A 24,059-nucleotide genomic window follows, 5' to 3' on the forward strand; every position below is an offset into this window, starting at 1 on the left:
AAGCTCTTAGGGACCAGAGACTTTGTTCTTTTTTTTTTTTTTTTTTTGAGACTTTGTTCTAAAGCCCCTATCTGCTCTACCCCTCCTTCAGGTCCCTCCAAACCCTCCTTGGGCCAGATGAGAGGGTGGTGGGTAGGATGAAGGCAAAGGAGAGGACCTAGGTAGGTGTGACTTCCTACCTGTGCTAATCTTCCCTGTCAGGGTCTTTGCTTCTCTTCCACCAAAACCTTGGCCCCCTGCCCTCACTCTCTGCAGAATGCCCTTGACCCTAGAGTCCCGGCCTCATCCTGCATGCATGAGCAATGGGAGATGGAACACGGCCACTCTCCTCTCAGAAAGTCACCTGGAAGGCCATACCTCCCATGCCTTCTACATGGTCCTGCCCCTCTATGGGAGAAGAGTGAAATCTCAAATTCAGTGAGCAAGGGACTCCAAGCTCCTAAGAAGCTCCCCCACCCCTGGCCCTGCTCTGTCCCCCTGTACCTGAGTCCAGTCTAGGGGTCCCCAAGTGCCCAGGTGTGGGCCAGCCACCTCTCCTGGTTTCCCCTATCATTGCTGGTTATGATCATTGCTTCTCTCTTAACGAACGGACTCCAGGCTAGAGAGCTGGGGTATGCCCTTGCCGTACATCACTGTACCCACAGGGCCTAGCATGGGGCTTGGCACACACACAGAGTAGGCTCTCAGCAAAGGTGATCAATGTGTGAGCCAGTAAACGGCACCAACCCCCAAGGCCTCCACAAACACCAGGATCTGAAGCAGTGGCGGGCAGTTGCTTTGAACTTTATTTGAGAAAAACAAAAGGTAAATGTATCAAAAGAGCATACAGGTTAGTGTGCAGGGACGGTCAGTGATGGCTACTGAGGTGAGGATGTGGGCTAAGCAGGGCTAAGGCCTTTACTTGGCTCCAGACTGCTCCGACTTTCCAGCTTCTGGGCCCCCAATCTGGGCACGTGCCTCGAAGGTGACGGGAATAGTGATTTCTGCCGACTGGGTGGCTGGCTTGGGCATGGGAGCCTCCACCGTGAGAGTGCCCTCAGGGGACAGGGAGGAGGAGACCAGGGTAGGATCCACACCAGGGGGCAGGCTAGACAGGCAGAGAGGGAGAGCAAGAGTTACACACCTGTGCCGTACTGCTGCCCACCCCCTCCCCCCGCCACTCCCTGCATCCCCCTCCGTCTGGGGCCAAGACTCACGTGTATTTTCGAGTGAAGCAGCGGGAGATGTAGCCATGCTCATCCTGCCTCTCTTCGTGCTTGCCTGGGGGTGGGAAGGGAGGAGAATGAGGTCAGAAGCTTCTGGGAGGAGCCCCCCCAAACCTACACACGCCCCAGGGGGCGGTCTGACCGCTTCAGGACCCCTCAGAAGCTTCTGGAAAGTTGGGTTCAGTGTTTTGGAGGGTGGAGTGGGGTGGGGCGCGGCGCGGGGCCAAGAAAGCGCACACGCCCCCTCCGCGGACCGAGGCTTAGGGACACGGAGTAGGGACAGCACCAGGGAGACCTGGTCATTTGGGGGCGGGGCTGTGGGGGGGGTCTCCGCTGGAAGGGGGCGTTTCTTCCCTCACTAGAGCGTTTTTCGGGCCAGAGGGGCGCTGAGTCCCAAGTCTTCCGGGTCCCGGGTGGAGTTTCCCTGCCCAGTTCCCCGCCCCACCAGCCGCGTCCGCGCAGGCCGGGGGGGCCGGGGGGGCCGGGGAGTGGGGGTGGGGGGCTCACCAGTTATCTCCACCACGCCGTCCTTCGTCTTGACCGTCAGCTCCTCGGGGGCGAAGTGGTTGACGTCCAGGGACACGCGCCAGCGGTCGGCCGTCTGCCGGATCTCCGACACGCCGCTGCTGAGCTGCCGGCTGAGCGCGCGGCTGTAGGCGGGCGCGGCGGCCGCGGCGGGGCCCTCGACCGCGGGGGGGATCGGGCGCACGTAGCCCGGCCAGCCGCTGTGGCCGAACCACTGCGCCCACTCCTCCGGCAGCCGGGGCAGCCCGAAGGCCTGGTCGAAGAGGCGGCTGTGGGCCGGGTACCAGTCGCGGAAAGGGTCCCAGCTGGGGCTCCGCAGGAGCGAGAAGGGCACTCGGCGCTCGGTCATGCTGGCTCGGCTCCGCGCGTCTGCCTGAAGCTTAGAGAAGTGCGGGGCGTCGGGCCCGCAGCGCTTTTATGCGTCTCCAGCCGGGTATTTTTAGCAGGCGGTGTTTCAGGTCTCTATTAAAGGCAATGACGGGCTGGGGGCAGCCCCTCCCCCTGCATTCCTCCCCCTGCACTCGGGGCGGGGGCGGGCCGCGGAAGGCCCTGCCCACATCTGGAACCTTCTCTTGTTCCAGAAAACAAATGACTGGAGCACTGGTGCTGGTGCAGTGCCCACAGCCCGGCGCTCGCCGGCCTGGGCGCAAAACCCCTGGGCCGCGGCTGGTGGACAGTCCCATCCTTTTTGTCCGCAGAACAAAGCCCAGGGAAGCCGGGCTGCTTGTCCCAGACCACATGTATCTAGAAGTGACAGAGCCAGGATTTGAACCACAGGCGTCCCTGAAATAATGTCTTAAAAAGCAGTCTGGTGTTGCAGATAAGAGTGTGGGCTCTGGAACCAGACTGATCTGACTTCACATCCTGTTCTGCCACTAATGGAATGAACTTGTGCAAGTTAGACTCTAGGCCTTGGTTTCCTCATCTGGAAAATGGAGATGATGATGATGATGATGATAGTAATAAAAATGCTTGCATCATTGGGGTGATGTGAGGATTCAGCAACTTTATGCAAGTAAAGACTTTATTTAGTCCAGCGCCTGCTAATTGTTCACTATTGTTATGTTATCTATGTGCAATTAAAAGGGCTGGGGAAGGAGGAAAGAGAATGTGTACGTATCCCTGTTGCAGGGACAGTGACCCAGGTCAGAAGCCCTGTGCTAAGAGGGTATCAGGAGGCAGGTTGTTGTTGAATCCCCCCATATGTCTGTTGTTCCTTGAGGAGCCCTGGACAGGGAACTTGTGAGGCAGTAACCATGGATCTAGCCTGGGCTTTGCTATTGACCTGTGATTTGGGACAAGGCCTCTTCTTTCTCTAGATCTCCGTTCCCCGTTTTGCAGAGGATGATGTCCAAGTCCCTTTTGTTTATGATTCGCACAGGACCAAGGGAAGGAGAGCTCCAGGCAGTACAGTTCACTCAAATTTGCTTGGAGCCCGAGGCCTGCTCCTTGACCCCCAACCTCCTGTCTGACCACCTGTGAGATCCAGGCCCAGATCTCCCACCTCTGAGAAAGGGTGCTGCACATAGGCTTCTGCCATGATCCTGACATTCCCTCCCTCCCTTTGCAGGCATGAGCCCCCCTCCAGTCTTCCTTCTCCTGCTTTACACCATTATCCCTCTTTTTGAAATGAGGAAATTAGTTCAAGGAGATACAGTGAGTAGTGCACTGTCTCCTATAAGACACCAGCAGAGTAATCCTCTTGCCTATCTAGTGCCAGGGGCTCTTACCCTCATAGCACCCCCACCTTGGAGTCCTCCACTTTCTTTCTTTTTTAGATTTTATTTATTTATTCATGAGACACACAGAGAGAGAGAGAGAGACAGAGACATAGGCAGAGGGAGAAGCAGGCTCCCGGTGGGGAGCCTGATGCAGGACTCGATTCTAGGACCCCGGGATCACAACCTGAACCAAAGACAGATGCTCAACCACTAAGACACCCAGGCACCCCTACTTACTTTCTTTCTGAGGCCCACTTTGCTTACTGTCCCTTTCCCAGGGCTGGGCTGATGCTGAACCCCCACCAGTTTATAGGGGGCCTTGCCCTGCCCAGGACACCTGAGAATCTAAAAGCCAGACTCCAGCCACTCCTTCATGAGCTGGGGGTAGCAACAAATCTCATGCCTTCTCGGTGTCTGTTTCCTCTTCAAAAGGAAGCTCCTGGATGCTCTTTTTTCTTCCTTTCTCTTTTCTTTTCTTCTTTCTTTCTCTTTCTCTTTTCTTTTCTTTTCTTTTTTTTTTTTCTTTCTAGCTATTGGCTGCCCCCCACCAAAGGGTCTCAGCTTCAGCAAGTCCCAGGCCTTCCTTCCCTGGCACTCCCAGCTCCACCCATTCCCAGCTCTATAAAGCCGAGGTGAGGTCAGGAGCCAGGGAGGGCCCTCATCTGCCCCTGCTTGCCCACCTTGGCCCAGACTGGAGTCCAGGAGCCCCACCCTACAGGAGCTGTCAGGTGTGGTCATGGATGCTTTCAAGTGTGGTTCCTCCAGGCCCAGCCACGCTTTTGGTGGGGGCTGCTGGGCTGTCTTGCCTGTCAACCCTTTGTAGACAGAGGCTCCCTTTGTAGTTCCCTGCATCTTGCCTGAAGCCAAGGCAGAGAGGGTCCATTCCTGCTGCCTCAGCCAGGGAAGTTGTGTAAACCAGGGCCCAACACTCCCAGCTGTCTGCCCATGGTGGGTGGGGGAAGAAGGACTGAGACTTCATATCCATCTTCACTGGGTCAGTTCTTGGGGGACCCTGCCAATCACAAGGGAGGGGACATGGGTAGCTCTGGGTGATGGTAAGAGGGGGTAGGGTTGCAGGAAAAACTGGGTTTTGGAGTCAAGGCTGGGTTTGAACTTGGGTGCTGCTGTTCACTGGCCTGCTGACCTCCCTGAGCCTGCTGTCCCCATCTACAAAAACGTGGGTAGTAATAATGCACTCATCTTTCCGGGTTGTGGTGAATCTCAAATGCAGTTATGTGTGGGAAGTGCCTGGTGCTCAGTAAGTGTTCATCTTTATTAAGGAAAAAGAGCCTTTAATTTTGGATGCTGAGACTTAGGCTAATAAGAATTACCCAGTTGTATGCACTTTATAGCAAGTCCAAGTATCTTATCAGAGTCCCATTTCTGAGATGAGAAAACTGAGTTGGAATTCCTGCAAGGTCACAAAGTTGGTAAGGGGGTGGAGGGATCAGATCTTGAGCCTCCTGACTCTCTGTGAGCAGAGGAGAGATTTGCTAAGCAGTCTGGGGAGGGCTGTAGGCTGTGGGCTGGTGGGCACAGGGGGAGGTGTGTAGTCAAGGGGCGGGGAAGGTTGGGCCAGCCTCTCTGGAGTCCCTTGGCTGTGACCAGGCACCCCTGTCCCCCAGGGCACAGAGCAAGAGGAGCAAGAGCTGGATGTCAGCCCCCACTTGCCCACCTGCGGAAGTGTTCTTTGACAATCTTCCACTCTATCATTCTGGGCACTGAGCTGCCAGGGCTAGTTTTTCTGGAATTAAGAGGACAACTCCACCTCCAGGGATTTCCCAGTAGCTACAGGGGCAGTGGGGGGAAGGGAAAAGGCGAGTCTGGGATTCCTTGATCAGAGGGGCTCCTCCCCTCATCCCTAGCCCCCAAATCTCCCGTACTCTGCAGCAGCCTGTGACCAGCCTCCGAGTCTCCTCACCTGGCACTGAGCCCAAGGTCTTGGCCACACTAGCCACACCTTTGAAAGGCCTTTGCCAACTTCGGCTGAGCCAGCCCCTCCCTCCCTGGCTTAGCCTCAGAGAAAGCGCGAGAGCCTTCAGGCAGCTGCTGGAGCTCCCTGGAGAGACCTGACAGCTGATGGATTGTGCCAGTCAGTGGGCTTACTGGGAATTAAAAATGTGGGCAGAAGTAATTAGAGCACATGGGGGTGGGGGGCACCGGATCTTTCTGGAAGCATCTAGACACTGCCTCTCTGGGAGTCCCTCTCTAGCCTGCACATCCACTAAGCTTCTGGCTAGCCTTGGGTGTCATCTCACTCCTTTCATCACTGAAGGGAAGCCAAGGAGGCGTCATGGGGGGAGCCAGGGATCCATTCTCTGGCCCCTCCTGCCCTGCTGTCTAGCAGAAAGAATATGTCTAGCTTGGGAGTCTGGGGACCTGCATGTCTCTGGCTCTGTGACCTTGGCCAGGAGCCGGCTCCCGTGACTCATTTTCTTCATCTGTACAATGAGACCATTGGACTGGATGTTCTCGAAGGCTCTTTCCAGAGTGTTGAATCAGGTTTCTCCTCCACTTGCCCTCACTCCCCCCAGGCCGTCTGCACAGCCTGCTCTGCCATCTAATACTGCTAGAGGGGGAGTGTGTATGGTGAGTGGAGGGGGGGGGATGAGGGAGGACCTGGCATCCCATGTGGTGTCTGCGGGGGGTGGGAAGCCCTAAGGCTGGGACACTCTCAGCATCTTGGATGTCCTTGAGCAGAGAGGGGCCTAGAGAAGGAAGGACGGTGGGGGTGCCTGGTGGTAGGGCTGGGTTTGCTGAATATACCCTCAGCCGAGAAGCCCGTGGGAGGCTAGGGGGCTTCCAAGAGCATCTCAGAGAGGCAGGGGATGGGAGATGCTTGCTGGGACACCCGTATGCACTTGTGGCTTGCTACCCTGGGTCTGGGGCTGCAGGAAACCAATTAAGGAGAAGAGAAAATATCTAAAAGGACGCAGCAAGCCCTGCCCAGCTAGAGTCTCGGCTGCGGTGTCTATCAGGAGGGGAAGGACAGAGGGGTCCCTAAGGCCCCCAACTAGAGAGACACCAGGAGAGGACCAAGGACACCCCAGAGGCCCACATCCTGGGAAGCTTCCCCCACACGCATGCCCCATCCCCCCACCCCTGGCTACCAGAGTTTCCTGTTTTCCTGCTTGCCTTCCTGGAGATATTTTTCCCTTTTCCCAAGGTTAGAAGAAAGTTCAGGCTGAACTCCCAGTCCGTGGGAGGGCAAGGGCTTGGTACTCTCCCCATCCTTCCCCCAGGGAGGCAGGGGGTGGACACTGCTTCCCCAAGTAGCCAGGATGGGCACTGAGGACACGAGCTTTGAGTTTCCAGGCTGACATGGACCCTCCCCCAGGGCTCTCTCCCTCTCACTTCCAGCCTGTTCTGCGCCACTCCTGGCCCGCCACCCACAGGCAATTTTCCTCCTCTCTTTCGCCCTCTAGTGTCTATCTGCCACCATCACACCTTGCCTTTGGTACCTCCCCTCCCCCAAGGTTTCTGGACCGCCTCACTCCTGGCTCCCAGGTTCACTTCTTTGCTCATTTGACAGACATCTCAAGGGTGCCTGTTTAGGGGAGGCAGAGGCCAAGAAGGCATGGCCTGGGCTCCAGAGACTCAGATTTAGGGAGAGATCAACAAATAAGCCAAAAAAGAGCTTGGGGCCCTAAAGGCAGGGACAAAGCCAAAAGAGCTGGAGGGACCCCTGGGTGAGAGTCGCCACTGCAGCTGGGGATCAGGAAGGCTCCTTGGAGTAGGAGGCAGCTGAGTTAGGTCTTGGACCATGAGCTCACTGGAACTTTTGGAGATGGAGAGGTCATGCATGGAGGGCCCAAGGAGGCAGGTCAGCTGTATTGGTGTCAAGGACAATGATGGGAAAGGAAGTGGTGGTGTTCAAAGCCCCCAGAGTGTTTAGACTGAAAGGAAAGTCTTCCTGGGTCCCTGGTTTTCCTCCCCACTAAGCTGTGTGCTCTGCTGCTGCATTGAGGCAGGGGGATGGATGCACGGGGCTCTGGCTCCTTGGTGCCAGATCTTCTCTCTGGGATAGAGTCTGCACCCCTCTCACTTCTTGGAGGGAAGGACCCCAGGACCTTATGCCCTCCCCACACTCCCCAGGTGCCCAAATCCACAGAGGCCTGATCTCACCACCTGCCATCCGGGCACCGAGTGTTTTATTGGAGTCCAATTTTTATCCGCACCGCGGAGAAAGAGGGAGGGGGATATAGGGAGAAGGGGAACCCGGACCAGACCCCAGACCCCTCCCCCCATGGGAGCCCAGGGCATGTGCCCTGTTGGGCCAAGGAAGACTTTGTGAGATCCCTGAGGGCCCCAGGAGGAGTGGGCTGGGAGCAGCAGAAGAGGGCTGGGGGCCACTGCTTCCCCATCGATGCCCCAGGCCAAGGCCCTCGGTCTAGATCTTACCCTTTCTTCAAAGAGCTGTAGCACCCTTCTCTGGGTAGCCTTCACTCACCACCTCCCCACCAAACCCCAAGAAGGAAGTGCTCCCTTGGGCAGGCCCTGAAGTGCATGTTATTCTATGCCTGTGACCCTGTGCTGCCATCTGGTCCATGTCCCAGACACAGGGCACACTGGGACACCAAGGCTTGCTCCGTCATCAGACTGCATTGCTTTCCCCCGATACTCCTTACAGACTCTTCTTCCATCTACCCCTTCTCTCTTCCACCTCCTGATCTGAACCCCTTTTGACCTCAGGGTCAGATGCAGTGTGGTCTGACTGTCCCACCTCTAGTCATGCTGTAGGCCTGGCTGCTTGTCCCAGGGCATGGGGGCAAAGACTGAAGGGGAGCGCCTGGCCCAGAGAGGAGAGGTGGGACCAGGAGTGAGCTCCCCTGCTCTTCAGGCTGGGGCTTAGGGGCCCACCTAGTCATCTGGGTACTCCTGGGCCAGAGGAGGGGCTGGGGGAGGCTGTGGGGCCTGCCTCCAGCCCTCAGCCAGGATCCTGCAGCCAGCTCAGAAGAAAGCAGCACCCCAGCCTGGATGGTGATGCACCAAGGGTTAGGCCATTCTTCCTTCTGTCTAATTTAGATCCTGCTTGCCTTCCCACCTCCTTGTCTGCCCATTGAGAGAGAGGAGCCGCGGGCCCTGTGGAGTGGGTAGGGGAGGCTCCCAGGTCTGGCACCTTCCGAGGTGTCCCTGGGTCCACTGAGCTGTCCCCAGCCTGGTTAGCTGGCATCAAGCAGAAAGGGGGACAGGGTGATCCCTGTGTTCGCAACGGCTCTTTGTTCCCTGGATGTGGTGGGCAGGCAGGAGGTGGGGGTGGGGACCCTCTAGAAGCAGCAGAACCCAGCTCCTCCTCAGCTGCAGGGCACCCACCCTCAAGGTCTTCCCTGGCCCAGGGACCTCTTTGAGCAGTAGGGTGCAGGCCCCCTCACAGGCCCTGGAGCCTGACCCCTTGCCTTGCCCTATGCCAGGGGGCATCAAGCTGGGTCTGTCTGGGCTCAGAAGCCCCCACTCTCTGAGCTGCTTCGGCTGTGATAGCTGGGACTGGGACTGGGGGTCCGGGAGGGGCTGCGCGTGCGGCTGCGGGTCCCCCGGCTGCGGCTGCTGTAGCTTCCGTGGCTGTGGCCCGGGCTGGGGCTGCGGCTGGGGCTCCGGCTTGAGTAGTCGCTGCTCAGGCAGCTGGAGGAGGATGAGGGGCTGGGCCGGTAGTAGGGGATGGGACGCTTCCGGGCACTGCCGGGAGGGAAAAGCTGATTATAGGCCATTCAAGTCCCTGAGCTCCGCCCTGAGCTCTGTCTTGGCCCTCACTCAGGCCCCAGCCCTTCCCCAGCAGTGGCCAGGGCTTCCCTGCCTCAGTTTCCCCTGAGCTCTGGCTTGGAGTGCCCCCTGCCCCAAAAGGATCAGACACTCAGTGGTCTCTTGCCAATTTCCATTGGTCATTTCATTTTCTCCTCCCCTTGTCTTCAGGGAAAGGGGACCAAGTCTCTGCTTCACTGAGTAGATGCTCAATAAATATTTGTCGGATAAGTGAAACTTAAATATAAACAGCTCCCATCAACGAAGCTAAGCTGTGGTTTCTGGGCATGGAAAGGGTTGTGGATATAGTCCAGCCCTGCTTCTCTGTTCCCCCCCAGAATTGAGTTTGGGTTTGTCAGGTCACTTCAAGGGAACAAGAAGGAGACCCCTGGCCGCTGCTGCCCATGCCCATGCCCAAGGCCCAGCCCAGTCCCGCTGGCCCCTGCTCCTCACTCAACTACCTCCCACCGGCCCAGAGTTAGTTTGAAGCCAGGAGGCTGTGACCCAGAGAAAAGAAAAGAGAGCGGTTAAGGAAGCAACAATGCCCCATGGCGTGGGGTTAATTCTGAGGAAGAAAACAGGTGTACGTTAGTGGGAGGAGGAGGAGGCAGCCTGGGAAAGGGGCTGAGGGAGGTGCCAGGTGGAAGGTGCAGGGCAGTCCTCTAGGACCCTCCGCCTATGGGCGAGGTGTGGGCCTGTCGAAGGAGTGTCCCAATCCTGGCCATCTGGCCTCTTGTTCTGGGCTGAGGGGAGAAGGTAATGCCTTTTCCTCCCTCAGCTACAATCTGTATCACCAAGGACTTGGAAGGGTTGGTTTGAGAATCAGTCCATGTAAGAGCTGAAAAGACACTCAGGGAGCCCTGCTTATTGTGCAGACATGAGAACCCAGATCCAGAGAGACACACCAATGTCCCAAGGTAGCCTGCCCAGCAGGGCCTGTGGCGGAGCCCTCTACCCCAAGTCAGGGGTCTAGGGCTTCAGGCTGATTTCCACAAACATAGACCATAATTTCACAGGGTTACCTACGCCCACACCCTCCAGTCCTGGCACAGAAACTCTGAGGTGGCTTCTGCAGTATTTTCCCACACCCTCCACACAGCCCCATTGGACTTGGGTTGGGGCAGGGCAGAGTGGAAGGGACGAGACCTCCCACAGCTGCTCCAGAGAGCAGGCTGCTGGTGCTCTCTCCTCCGAATCCCTCCCTCCCCCACCCTGGGGTGGCTGGGAGGTGAGCAGTGAGGTTAGTGACAAAAGGAGAGGCAGACAGATGACAGCTGAACAGAGCCAGATCAGCTCACATGGGCATCTCCCCTGCAGCCTGTGGGGAGGGGGTCCACCCGGCCCCCAGGCCGGCCACAGGCCACTCTGCAGGCTGGACCTTGAGATGAAGGAGAAAAGGAGACATCATTGCCAGGAGATGGATGTGGGGAGGATGGAGAGAGGGAGGGGCTCCAGGAGGGATGGCTGGAATCTTCGGGAGCTCAGGTCGGTGCCTGCGGCTGCCCACCCAGACCCAAGGACACAGCCCCCTCCCCGCTGTGGGCTTCTCAGTCCTGCGCTCCTCAACACGTCCAGTTCTCACCTCTCTCCTCCTCCAGGCCCTCTTCGCTCCCGGGAACCTCCCCTCCCCTCCCATCTCCCAGCGCCGGGCTCAGTGCGTCGGTCCCCCAGGGGTTTCCTGTGGCCTAGCCGGGCCCTTTCGTACCTGGTGATGCGCCGCGGCTCCATGAAGCTGGGCGAGTCCCGGCGCCGCTTGCGGATGGGCGAGTAGCTGCGGGAGCGGCGCCGGGCGCGGGCGGCCTCGGCCTCGGCGTGCCTCGCGCGGCCCTCGCTGTCCTTGTCCCTGCGGGCCCGGCCGAAGTGAGCCACGTGGCCCGGCTGGCTCGCCCGGGCCCAGCCCCGCCGCGCCCCCCCTGCGCCCGGCCGGACCGCGGGCCCGCACTTACCGGCTCAAGGTTTTCTTGGGCGACGGCGAGCGGCTGGGGCTGCGGGTCCTCTTCTCCGCGGAGCGCGAGCGGGACTTGGAGGGCGAGCGGCTGGAGCTCCACGAGAGCGGGTGGGGGCCGGGGCTGCGCGACGAGCTCTTCCCCTCTGGGCCGCCGTGCCTGCCGTGCGCGCCCGGGGACGGGGAGGTGCTGGCCGGCCGGGCGCGCGGGGGCCGCTCCTTAGCCCTGGAGGGGGGGCACGGCGACAGGGACTCAGCCAGGGACAAAGTGGGCTCCGTGGAGGGCCAGGGACTCGGTACGGGAGTTCTATGGAGGAGGAGGTGTGGATGAGCAAGAAGTGGTGCGTGAGTTGCTGGAGCCGAACTCGATTCCAGAGGAGGGAAAGCGCGGGGGGTGGGCGTGGGGTAGTGACAAGAGTGGAAGAGTGTTCCCGGTGTAGGGAGAGTGATCAGGGAGGGCGGCAAATGAGGGAGGAGAGTGCTCCTCAATGGGAGGAGAATCCTGGGGAGCGGGGGGCTCTTGGGGAGGAGGGTGATCGTTGTGGGGAAGGGAGGGCTCCTTGGTGGGGAGAGAGCGCTCAGGGAGGGGGGACCTCAGTGAGTGGGGAAGAGGGAGAGAGATCGCTGGGTGGGGGAGGGAGCTCCGTAGTCGGGGTGGGGGGCAGTGATCACGGAAGGGAGGGCTTGTTGAGAAGGAAGGAGAGGGGTCAGTGGGCGGGGAGGGGGGGAGGAAGGGTGCTTCACCGGGGGAGAGGGATCTCGGGGGGCAGGAAGGGTAGTCCGGGGGGGGGGGCGGGGGCGGGGGGAGGCATCCGCGTGGGGGAGAGGAGCGGGCCGGGGGGAGCAGGTGTTCAGGGCTGTGGGGGAGGAGGTGTTCCGTGGGGAGGGACGGGGGTCAGCGCGGGTAGGGTGTCCCACTGGGACGGAGGGGGCGGGTGGGGGCAAGTGTTCCTCGCGAGCAGGGCGGGGCAGATGCTCGGGACCGAGAGGGGGCACCCGACGGACCCGGGGCCGCGCCGCTCACCGTTTCCCGTGCGCGCCGTGGCCTCGCTCGGAGCCGGGCTCGGGTCCCGGGCCGGGGGCGCCGCCACCCCCGCCGCCGCCGCCGCCGCCGCCGCCGCCGGAGTCGCTGCTGGAGCGGGCCCTGCTGAGCGAGCGCGACGAGCCCCGGGGCGGCGCGGGCCGGGCGCGCCGGCGGCCCCTGCGGCGGGGCGCGGACGCCGAGGACCGGGAGCGCCGCCGCCGCCTTCGCCGCCGCCGCCGCCGCCTGGCCGCCCCGCCCGCCGCGCGGCCTCCTCTGCCCTGCGACGACGGCGCCGAACGCGGGCTCGGGCTCTCCTTGCCCCGCGCGGGCGGCGTGGTTGCGCCGGCCTCCGCCTGGTCGCGGGCCCTGGGCGAGGGCGAGCTGGGCTTCTGACGGGGAGAGAGGCAGAGAGGGCACGGAGGGGGTGGAGAGGGGACGGAGGCGCAGACAGAGACGGGGCCCCCGGGAGAGGCGCCCGCAGAGACAGAAAAGCGAGGCGGTCGAGAGGCCAGAGCAGAGAGAGAGGCAGAGGCAGAGCCAGGGAAGTTAGAGAAGCAGGAGAAAAGACGGAGCCGGGCAGAGAGAGAGAAGGAGAGGCAGAGAGAGGACAGACCAAGAGAAGGCAGCGAGGTCGAGGGTGAGAGAACGGGTGGGTGGGGTGGGGGGAGAGAAGGAGAGGGGGCTTTCACCGGGCCCAGGCCGGGGGCTGCCAGTCCCGGAGCATCGCACACACGGTTCCCCGCGCCTGCCCTGCCTCTGCCTCTCCTGAGTGTCCACCTTCTGGCCTCAACAGTGCAGCTCATGCAAGGTTCTCGGCATGCAAAACACAGGAGGGACGGAGCGGTGGAGGGGAGGGGTGCTGAAACGGAGGGGGGGCTCCAGGACGGGCACGGGGGCTGGCATTGGCCCCCGATGGGACGGACGATCCCGGCAGAGAGGAGAGAGAGGGCGGGCACCGGGAGGCCGGGCCAGGGCCAGCCCCCCCAGGCCAAGCCCCCCCCAGCGCGTGGGGGGGGTGAGGGGGATGGTGGGGGCACACGGCACACAGATGGGGGGTGGGGGCGGGGCGGGACAACTGAACTCAAAACTGAACCGAAGAAAGGGAGGAAAAACAGAAATAAAAAACAAAATCCACAAATGTCATTAGATACCAAAACCAAAAAACAATGTCTGAACTCCTGGGGGAACTGACATTTTTTTTTTTTTTTTCTGTTAACATTTTTCTTTCTTTGTTTTCCGGCCCTGCAGAGACCTGTGGAGCTGTCAGTAGCACCCGACTGTCTTTCTGTTTCTCTCTTTTCTTTTCCTTTTTTTTTTTTAAGTTCTGATTTTTTTTTAAGTCCCTCTTGGTTAACGTCCACTTACCAATAAAGTGGCACTTCCTCCTTTAGTAGGTAAGATGTGTAAGAGAAGGGAAAAGTGTGGTAGCGTAAGTTCATCATTAGATTCACAAAAATGCAAGAGAGATAGAGAGAGAGAGAGAAAAACGCAACCACCCCATTCTAGGCCGAGAGGAGGCCACACCGCCTCTGGAGGAAGGACTGGCAGCGCCCGGCTCCTCGGGCCTGGGCAGGCACCTCTTGGGTGACTGTCGGATAGAGATGTCAAATGTTTTTCCAAAAGTGCAGTTGGGATCCAGAAAACCAGAAACGGAGCCTGGTACCATCTAAAGGGCCCTGGCTGGCAACCAGGGGGTCTGAGAGCCTGCTACTACCTCACTGAGTCACCCTGGCTAAGTCACTTCCCCATCCTGGGCCTCAGTTTCCCCATCCACAAAATGAGAGGGTTGGGCTTTGCTTCCTGAAGTCCCTTCCAGAGCAAATATTCCAGGATTCTCTGTGCACCCCGACCACCCTCTCCATCCTCCTCCCTTCACAGAACTGACCCCTCCTCCTGTCCTTGGGCTTCCATCAGATAACAGTTGATTACACTCATCTGTTTGGAAAGCTGTCCCCCACTCCTACCCCACCCCCAATCACCAGCACCGACTTGGCTTTGAGCACCTCCAGGGCAGATTTTTTGTTTTTGGATTCAGCTCTATAAACTCAGTTTTGATCATAGAACTTGGCATTAGTAGGGCCTTGATGCCCTTTGCTGAGGAAGGAATAAGTAATGTCTTTACAAGGGTAGGGGCCCAAACCGGGAAGTCCTAAAAGAGGGGCAGGGTCGGGGCCAAGCTTTTTTAGCAGGCTCTTTGGATGAGCCAACAAACCAACTACCACCCCTCAGGGCACCTAGCTACCAAGAAACTGGAGGCAAGATGGTTTCCCCCACACAGCCCTGGTGCTTCCTGCAGGAGGCAGGGTGGGGCCAAGGCCTTTCTGTGCAAGCCCGAATCCAGCCAGGGCTTGGAGGCAGAGCCAAGAAGTCAGTCTCATTGGTGGAAAGGCACAGAGCTCGTGATTGGTGGCTGAAGCAGCCAATGAACACTAGCTGTAGCAGGTGTGTGCAGCTGTCCAGAGTCAAATGGGCCCTGAAGGCCTCCTGGGAGAGCCCGTGTTTCCTTTCGGCTTTGAGTGGATGTCACTGGGTACTGAGGTGCCCCTCTGAGCACCCAGACTCTCTTAATCACCAGCTCACTCCTCATTCTAAGCTAGGAGACATGGGAACTGGGCTAACTAGCCATTGCCCCTCTGAGATGGCAGTTCCATTCTCAGCAGACGTCAGGGGGAGATCTCTGGCTCCCTTGACACATGTCCCTTCCACCCCAGCAGGTGGTCAGTGCCCACAGCTCCCAAGCCCTCAGCACTAGGTTCTCTCATTCAGCATCCTTTTCCCACCAGAGGAGGCACATGAGAAAGAAACCTCCAGGATCTTCACATTTCCAAGTTCTTCCCTATCTCCTGGATTGTCCACAGATACTAGGTGGGGGAGCCCTGAGAACCAAGGCATAGTGACCCATACACACCCAGGAAACACTGGACCCTGCCCTTAAGAAGCCCTTGCTAGTACTGCAGCCAGAGGGGGATGCGCAGCAAGGCAAACAGGGAGAATATTATTAAACTGTGGGAGGGGGGTGTCAGGACATGGCTGTGAACCCTGCCTGGCTCTAACCTAGACTCTGGATCTGTGCCATCTTCTCTGACTTCAGGAGAGAGGCAGTGGGAGAAGGACACTGGGGTCTTCCATGTTCCTTCCCACAGGCACCATGGGGGCCCTCTCTACTTCCCACTGTTGTTGGGCTGGTGGTGTGGCAGGAATGTTAGGAACAAAACGGGTCGGGTCTGGGTTGGGTGGATGTCCACCCCTGTCATGCTGCTACCCCCAATCGCTGAGGCCCATGCTTCGGCGTCAGATCCCCTCTGCTCATCTGGACACTTCCCACCTGGTGAGCCTCAGAGTCGAACCCTTTCCCTTCCTCCAAGCAAAGTGCTGGATGATTGCTTCAGATGATAGCAACTGGCAAAGTGGAACACCCTGGAATCAGCCCTGATATGAGTTTGCTGTGAGACCTTCAGGAAGTGACCTAACTCTTGTGGGCCTCAGTCACCCCTTTGGTAAAGTGGGGATAACTGGGGTCTTTGCTGGATGGGTATGAATAGGGGTTGAGAGGTTCTTTTGAGAGCACATGTGACTTACAGTCCCCTCACAGATGTATGGGGTCAGAGCAGTGCAGGAAGGTCTGGGCACTCCCACGTGCCAGGATGGTGCAGGATGGGAGGAAGATACTGTTGGGCAGGATGGCAGATAGTGCCTTCCTTCGGGAGGCCTCCTATGGCCAATCTCACAGCCTTATCCACCCCATTCCTCCCTGGAGAAAGGGTCACCATGATCCTGCCAGAGGGTGAGCCTCATCCTCAGATTGGCTTGGTCTCTTTCTTCCCAGGAATTTAGGGAGATCCAAGTCCAGACACCATGGGATTTCATAGCTAGACAGGACTGTTGTACCAGGGACCTCCTAAGATCTCCTCTAGAAGCCTGTTCCTTGTGACTGCTGTTCCTTCTTCCCCTTCCCTGCCCTTACCTCACCCCACAGCCTGGCTAATGCTTATAGGCCCTCAGCTCAATACCACCTCCTCCATGAAGTCTCTCCTGCCTGACCCTCACCCTGAGTCAGGTGCGTTCCTCTTTGATCCCTTGTGGGATCAAAGTTTCAGTAGGGACTGTGCCAGGTTGTGTTAGTGCTGAGCAGAGCTCCCCATCCACAGTTCAGCTTTCCTCTCTAATTATCCTCCAGCCTGGCAGGTGAGGGCCTCAAACCCAGGTGAAGCCTGCCTCTCACCAGGCATAGACACTCAGACAGGTCCTGGCATGGAAGTGTGTTCAGGAAGTGCCGACTTCGTGTGTGTGTGTGTGTGTGTGTGTGTGTGTGTGTATGGGTTCGCGGGTGCGTGAACAAATGAGTGAGTGCTCTGCACCTTGCCTGTCTCTGAGCCAGGCTTCTAGGGGTCCCTCTATTCCTTGGTACCACTTGCTATCTGCTATCTTCTCTTTTGCCTATGTAAGAAATTTTTGAGGGGGAAAAAGACAATGGGAAAAAGTAGTGAGAGATGATGCGCTAGCCCAATCCTGGTATTTTTAAGTACCAGAACAATGCGTATCTGGCATGCTTTACCCTTGTTCCCCCCAGGCCTCAGATAACTACCTCCTCTAACTCAGCATTTGAGGATCCCATTATTGGGTCCCTGGTCACATCAGGTCCTCCCAGAAGATGGGCCTCTACTCCTCCCATCAAGCTGGGACACAGTCTCCCTGTGGGTCCGACAGTGATTTCTCCCTTCCTGAAGAACTTCCTGTCTGCCTTCCCAACACCACTTACAGATGAGCAATGTTCTGAGTGGGTGAGCTCCTCACCACCTACCCCTGGGATCCACATGGGGGGAGGGGAGGATGAAGAGCCAGGCCTTCTCTTCTCAAAGGTGAGACTGGAAGTCCACTGAAGCCTCACAAGGGCTGAGATGTCAAACTTCTGTAGCTACTCCCAGATGCAACAGGGAAACAGTTTAAAGAGCAGGGATGGAGAGGCAGGGTCCCTGAGGACCTACTGCTGCTGTGTACCCTCACTGTGACTGGATGAGAACTGGGCTGGGAGTCGCAAGTCTCAGGAACTAGGCTCCAACACTTTGGGGAAACCCAGCCCCTACTGACTGTCCTTTCTGACTCACTCTGAATGTTAAACTCAAATTCAGAAGACAGAAGGGTGCTGGGGCCTGAGGGAGCCCCTGTCTGGGATGGGTAGTGGTCCAGCTGGGGGGGTTGTGAGCTGAGAGTCCCCTCTGTCCTCTAAATTGCCCCACAGAAACTTTGCCAAGTAGGTCCTCCAAGACCAGTGCCCGCTCAGGTCCTCTGAAGTTCAGCTACCATTACACCCAAAATATAAAGATGTGAGGTCCAGCCCTGGTGCCAGCTGCTGCCCCAGAGTCTGGAGCTCCCAACCTAAAGTTCTACCTGCTACCAGGACAGCTGGCCCTGGAGGGCTCTTTCCTCACGCCTGGCCTCAGCCAGAACTTCTTCCAGGATCTGGAGGTCAAGAGGCCTGGCACAGGTGCCTCCACCACTGCTTATTGCCCAAATGGGCCCCAGGGGCTGGCAGGGGAGAGGGGTGGGGGTGCTTAGCAGCTACTCCAGACAACAGAAATCAAATTGGCTCAACCGCAGCATACAGTTCAGGAAGGGAACACAAATTTGGAATGCTAACCACACAGAAATGCATTCGGACAACAAAATGAGAGAGAGAAGGAATGGAGGGGGCTGGTGGGGGGGCAGGGGTTGGGGTGGGAGAGGAAGGAGGAGCAGGGGAAGTGGACAGGAGGGGGAAAATGAACCAGAAACATTGTCAGGGTGGGAAGTGGAGGGGAGGTCAAGAAAACCAAACGACAAACCAGAAAACATAGCTTTGTAGCTCATTTGGAGAAAGATGCAAGTTTACAAATGAGTAGTCACTAAAATAAAGAAAGAAAAGGAGAGGGGGAGAAAACCAACCAGAGCGAGATCAAGAGAAAGAGAGAGAAAACCACATTCAAACCAAGCAGAGTGGCGGGGCTTATCTGGAGATGGGAGCGAGCGGGCGCACAGCTGAGCTGGGATACCTACCTTCTCAGTGGTCAGGGACAGGAATGCAATAATAAAAAAGAAAAGAAGGTCTCCGCATTGGGAATGCAGAAGGGAGGGGGGAAGACAGTGACTCTAAGCTGTGCTCCCCCTCGGGAACTGGCACTCGTGCAGCCAGTGTGGCTTTTGGTCTAGTCCCAGGGATGGGCAGGGGCTCCTGCCCAGCTATTAGTTTGCCTTTTTTTTTTTTTTTTTTTTTTTGACAACCCACGGCTCCAATAGCCAAGCTTTCTTTAACTCTTTAAACAACAGAAAACCTCCAGAGGGCATGCAGGAAGCAACTGATGGAAGCAAGAACCAGAGGGTGGGCTACTGAGAGGGGCTGGCAGCATGGGGAGAGAGGCCCATGTTGTGGGGAGAGATGGAGAGAGAGACAGAGACACACAGAGAGAGACAGGGAGAGAGAGAAAGAGAGAGAAACAAAGGCAGAAGGAAACAGACAGGCAGGGGATAGAGAGAGGTAGGTCCAGAAGGAAAAAGGAGAGAAAAGCTGTTTGGACAAGGCAGAGTGGATAGATGGGGTGACAAGATCATTGCATTTAAAAGGGAAGGCAACCACAGATTCAGTGTGGAGACCCGGATCTACCACTTTCCCAGGGGCCTCTGCATCATTTTAGGAAAACTCATCCTTCCTGTCTTCTGGCTTCATCCTGGAAGAAATGCCAAAATGCCCCTTCCTATTCTGATGGCCTCCCTCCACCTGTGGTCACTGCTTTTTCCCAGCGAGCAGTCAGGAGGAGGCCTGGGATGGGGCAGCCCAGGCAGTGCCAAGGCACCTCTTCTTGGAGTCACCTGAGGCTGCCCATTGTGTGATGGACTTTGAGCCAAAGGTAGAGGCCAGAGAGAGCCTATAGGGGTCTTGCTCAGGAATCTTCTCTGCCCCACTCACCCAACAGTGAGGCTTCCTTCCCTTGACGCTTCCAATGCCAGGGACAAGTGGAGCCAAGGCAAAGGCGCTACTTGTAAGTCCTTAAACCTTGCATGCCTTTTCCGGAATTTGGGCTCAGCATCTTATTACTTCTCCCAAATCCCCATCCCAAATCATGTGACCTTGAGCGGCCCCCTTCCCTCTCTGCCTCACTATTTCTGTTCCTATATGTGTGTGAACTGGGAGGACATAGGGTTCCCTGAGTCGCTGAGGCAGCATTCATATAGAACTGGGGTTGTTGGAGGTTGGGCCCACCTACACCCTGGTCTCTGTGTGGGCAGATCCCAGTGCCAGGGAGCTGAGAGCTGGGAGTGTGCCATCAACATCTGGAGGGGTTCCCAGGGGGAAGGCAGGAGCTGAGACAATCAGCATTCACCTCCCAAATCCTCCTCCTCTTAATCAGTGTTCCCAGAGTGTGCTTTCCATTGGGCACTCTCTCCATATTCTGGCTGTTGCTGGTAGTCTTGAGGTTGCAAGGCTGGAGTCTCCTTTTGAGTCTACTCTTAAAAGCTGTGTGACCCTGAGCTGATCACTTGACCTCTCTGAGCTGCAGGGGACAGTTAATAGCAGAACCCAGAAATCCCTTGGGGGTTTCACCCTGGCCTGGGATGGAACAACACAGAGGTGTGTTGGGAACCAGCACCCATCTGGCTTTAGTCTCAATGGGGATGGACTTCTCTTGCCTGTGAGTGTCTGGCCTTGAGGCCCTCCCTGAGCTAAGCAATCTCAGGGGTGTACAGTTCCCTCCTCTAGGATCTGAGGCCTGGCACAGAAGGTGCTCAGCAACCTGTCCCTGTCATGCCCAGCCACCTTATACTAGACAGAACCGGGGAGACACAGGGTGCTCCCTGCCCTGGGATGCTCCTCAGGTGACCTGGGACAACTCTTCCTCCCTGGGTCTCCCAGTCTCCCTCCAAGGTTCCTTATAGATAGGGATCTGGGAGAATAATCTGGGCCACTTCTGTTCATTTAAAAACTGAGACAGTTCCAGCACCTGCCCTGGGGTCGAGGAGAGGATTGGCTGCTGCTGCAGATTTGGCAGGAGCTGTTGGTGTGAGAGTCACTTTTTAAGAGTTATCTTCCCTTTTAAATTCTGGTTACAAAGGAAAAAAGAATAAGTCTATAGAGATATGTATACGATTAATGTTCACTTGAGATTCAAAACCCATCTCTGCATTAGGAGGAGAGGCTCCCACAGGAACACGCACAAAAGCAAAATTCTAGAACAACACAGAAGATAGGAAAAAAAACAAAAACAAAAACCAGAGAGATAGTTTGCATTTCTGTACATTACCAAAGGAAAGAAAAAAATAAAAGAAAATACAAACAAAAACAAAATAACAGGAAAAGTTACATTAACTTCCCCACCCTCTTCCCTTGCCAACTAAACAAGAAATGGAATCACAATATTACCACGGTTCAAATGGGAGGCTAAAAAAAACAAGCAAAAACATAGTCGGGATTAAAAATAGTGAGCTGTTCTTTTTTTCCCCCCGTTTGTTCTCTCTCTTTTTTTTTTTTTTAAGGTAGCGTCCAAGAATTACCCCCGTCCCCCCAATACTGGTCCCCAAAGACGTTTTTATGGTGAATGGCAAAGACTACGTCCCGCTCCCATCTCACCTCCCAGGAGGTACAGGTGAGAGGCCTGGATGTCCTGAGGTCCCAGATCTCGCAGGGCCCAAGGGCAGGGAGAGGATTTGGGGAGCATGCTTTGTGAGAGGAGTAACAAAGTGCTATCTCCCAGGAAACTCCCAGGGCAGTGCCAAAATGGAATCTCATCCTGGGAGGGAGTCAAGATTTGACTTGGTTGGGCTGGGCTGTCTTCCTTGAGTGCTCTCTGCTGGGGTCTACTTTAGCTGCTGTGGCCATTCTGTCTGTACATGCTAGGGACCCATGGTGGCCTAATGCCCAGGGAGAGGAGGGGACCAGAAGTGGGATGTGGAGCTCCCTATCAGCCCTGGCTGCATTCTGTGCCTTTCTAGAAGGATGAGGAGCTCCCTTGAGATGGTGTTTGGGGCTCTGGCTCTGTGCCCATGGAGGGGGGTGAGGGTGGGGGAATGAATTTTCCCAGACTGATCCATCATCTCTGGGGCTTGTGGCACCAGGTCTCTGCCCTGGCTGTGTTCAGCTACCTCCGTGTGTCCTCTCCCATCCCCAAAACAGATCCTGGGTCATTGGTGTAATCCTCCCTATGTGGCCCAACCGTGTCCCTGGGATCTAAGGAGCCTGGCACTCTGTCCAAGTGCGGCAGTCTGGAAACAGGTAATGTCCTTAAACAAAAATTAACCTTGAGCCCAAGAGCCTTTTGTCAGCTGCCTTTGGCTCTCCTCAATAAGGCCTTGGGAGTAAGGGTGTTTGAGAAAAGAAAGGGAGTGAAGGAAACAGCCAAAAATCAAAATGAAACTGACCAACACGGACATGTTTGCTGCTGAGACCTGAGGTCTGGGGAGGGGCAGCTCCTACCCTCCCCGCTGAAGTGTCTGGGACAGTTGGGCTCTGGGGGGCGGGGTACCTGCAGGCTGCCCACCCCTAGACCCCTGGACCCACCCAGTACCCCTGCCGGTACTGCAGCCCCCTCTCCCTGAGCGGGCTCTATCCTGTACTCTAAGACCAACAGACAAAAGGGGATGTGGGCCTCCCCTGGGGCTCGGGAGGGCCCCCCTACCCCCAGTGCAGCCCAGCCACCAGGGCAAGTCTGACAAGCACGTCTGTCTGCCAGCCTCTACCATCACCACACCTGCTGGTGGCTCTCAAGGACTGCGTGCCCCTCCTGGAGGATGAGTGGGGGCTGTTTATTTGAGTGGTGTTGGTGTGGAGTCTCTGAGGGAGTAACGGGTACACTGGCAGGCGCTTGAGGCAGGTTGGAGCACGGGGACATCTGTCCACGCGTGGGCGGCCCCGGGGAAAAGGACAGACTCTCCTTGGAGCAGGGACTTTTGAAATGCAGCTCAGCGGGGCTTGGGGACAGAGAAAGGGGAGGGCTCTGAGGGAAGGGGAGTGAGGCGGTTGGGGGAGGAGGGACGCTCGGAGTGGGGAGGAGGCTTGGTGGGGGAGAGGGAGACTCGGGGGGCCTAAGGAACGCCCAGGGGAGATCCTGTCCCTTGAATCCGGCTCCTGACTGCGACCCCAGCATCGTCCATGCCCCTCCCACCGCATTATGCCTCGGGGGGAGGGGGGGAGGGGGGCCGGAGACCCCGGGTTCTCCTCAGCTCTCTTCCCCACCGGCTGAGAGCCCCAGTGGTCAAGCGCCCCCCCCCCCCCCCCCCCCCCGGGCGTCAGTTCGCCAAGCTCAGGGCTGGCCCAAGCCCGCAGGCCTCCCCCACCCTGACGCTAGGCCAGGTGGGCGCAACGACCAGGCATTCCAGGCCGCCCCCCAGCCGAGCCGAGCCGAGCCGGGAGGGGGCAGCGGCGCCTCCCTCCCCGGTGACCCCTCACCGCGCCCTCCCCCGCGGTGACTCCCCCCTCCACCCCCCTACCCGCCCAGCGCGGCGCAGCCCGCACGGCGCGGGAACCCTCGGCAAAGCGAAGCGTACGTACATCTGGCGGGCTGTGCGCCGAGCCGGGGCGGCCCCCGTGCGCTCCGCTCCGCTGTCTGTTGCTGCCGTTCTGCTGGGGCGACCCCCATCCGCTGCCGCCGGACAGGGAGGGCGACCGGCTCCCGCTGGACCGCTGGCTGCCCGTCTTCCGCCCATCATCTCGGTGCTTGGGGCTCAGCCTTGGTGGGGGGGGGACGGGAGATGGGGGGAGCCGGCGTGGGACGCCCCCTCTGCAAGTGGAACCGCTGCCCCCGCACGAAAGGCAGCCCCTCACGCGCCCGCTCACTTGCATTTAGAGATCGAGGCCCTAGCCTGCACACTGCCTCGATTTCCAGTTCAGGATGTGGGGCGCCTCTGGGCAGAGGCCAAAGCTCTTCCTCGCCCACTTCCAGGTGGGTGGGCACCTGCACACTCCCGGTAGACTTCACCCACCGACTGCTGTTTGGTCCACCAGCCTCTGCCTCAGCCCCCTTCCCAGCCCTCCGGAGTGTTCAATCTGCAAGTCCCCCTCCCCCCCCCCCAGCACAAAGCTGAGCCAAACCACCCCTGGACTGCCCCCAGGGGTCCAGGACCTACCTGCTGGGTGATCTGGAATCGCTGTAATGGGAGGAGAGGGAGGGGCTCTGGGAGCTGCCGCTGCTGTGGCGATGGGACCTGCGACCTGGGGACTCTGTGTGCGGCCTGGGAGAGAAATCAGCCTGTACCCAAGTTCTGCCTGAACTCCCCAAGGGGACCCCACCCCCTGTAGTCTCCCACAGAAATAGCCCTGCCAGTCCAGGTGGGTCGTTTGTGGAAATTAGGAAAAGGCCTTCTTTTGTTCTTTTGTCTCCTCAAGACCTCACCGACCCCTCAGCAGGTGCTCTTGTGACTGGGGGTGGGGGTGGGATGTGGGGGGTAGAGGGGACGTGGGGAGTAACCAGAGCCAAGCTTGAAAGAACTCTGGACTAGGAGGCAAGGGGCCTGAGTTCCAGTTCCTGCTCTGTGTCTGACTCACAAGGGCTCTTGGCTTCTTCTCTGGCTCTGACTTTTTCCATCTGGGCAGTGGGGACAAAATGAACTATCTCCAAGGGCCCAACTCTGTAATTCTAGAAGTGGGGAGGGGGAGGAGCTAGAGAATGGTGAAGGGTTCTCACCTCTTCCTCTCTTTGTTCTTCTCTTTTCTTTTGCTCTTGGGGCTTCGAGATCTGCAGAAAGCAGAGGCTAAGATGAGCGCTTGGTCTGAGCCCAGCAGGCGGCAGGGTGGGGTGGGGGCCGGTGGAGAGCTGTGCCAAGGTGTGGATCTGAGATTTATTCCTGTCTGGGACCTGAGCCTCCCACCCCTAGCCCCACTGGTGTGGACATGCTCATCCTACCCCCACTGCTTTCGTTCCTTTGACTCAGCCAAGCCT

General features: G+C 57.9%; 2 protein-coding genes across 2 annotated transcripts in view; both read right to left on the reverse strand.

Moving 5' to 3' along the window:
* Window positions 1-767: 767 nt before the first annotated feature.
* Window positions 768-2,227, reverse strand: HSPB1 (heat shock protein family B (small) member 1). The gene is made up of 3 exons (XM_072837404.1): window positions 1,713-2,227; window positions 1,197-1,260; window positions 768-1,087 (listed from the first exon to the last, which is right to left on the reverse strand). The coding sequence occupies exons 1-3, from the start codon at window positions 2,077-2,079 to the stop codon at window positions 898-900; spliced, it is 621 nt and encodes a 206-aa protein (XP_072693505.1). The 5' UTR covers window positions 2,080-2,227; the 3' UTR covers window positions 768-897.
* A 5,343-nt stretch (window positions 2,228-7,570) lies between these two features.
* SRRM3 (serine/arginine repetitive matrix 3) overlaps window positions 7,571-24,059 on the reverse strand; it is a 54,904-nt gene continuing 38,415 nt past the window's right edge. The window contains 9 exon segments of the mRNA XM_072837403.1: window positions 7,571-9,124; window positions 10,486-10,518; window positions 10,520-10,565; window positions 10,893-11,030; window positions 11,134-11,358; window positions 12,157-12,545; window positions 22,673-22,850; window positions 23,248-23,352; window positions 23,805-23,855. Coding sequence (XP_072693504.1) covers window positions 8,624-9,124; window positions 10,486-10,518; window positions 10,520-10,565; window positions 10,893-11,030; window positions 11,134-11,358; window positions 12,157-12,545; window positions 22,673-22,850; window positions 23,248-23,352; window positions 23,805-23,855 — 1,666 coding nt within the window. The 3' untranslated portion in view covers window positions 7,571-8,623.

This window comes from Canis lupus, chromosome 8 (genome assembly GCF_048164855.1).
Source record: "Canis lupus baileyi chromosome 8, mCanLup2.hap1, whole genome shotgun sequence".
Taxonomy (NCBI): Eukaryota; Metazoa; Chordata; class Mammalia; order Carnivora; family Canidae; genus Canis; species Canis lupus.

Bases quoted from the DNA above. Each gene is read 5' to 3' on its own strand.
- HSPB1 (XM_072837404.1), bottom strand. From the start codon at position 2,079: ATGACCGAGCGCCGAGTGCCCTTCTCGCTCCTGCGGAGCCCCAGCTGG. The intron at 1,261-1,712 runs GTGAGCCCCCCA...TCCCACCCCCAG, and splicing joins CGGCGTGGTGGAGATAACTG to GCAAGCACGAAGAGAGGCAG. The intron at 1,088-1,196 runs GTGAGTCTTGGC...CTGCCTGTCTAG, and splicing joins TGCTTCACTCGAAAATACAC to CCTGCCCCCTGGTGTGGATC.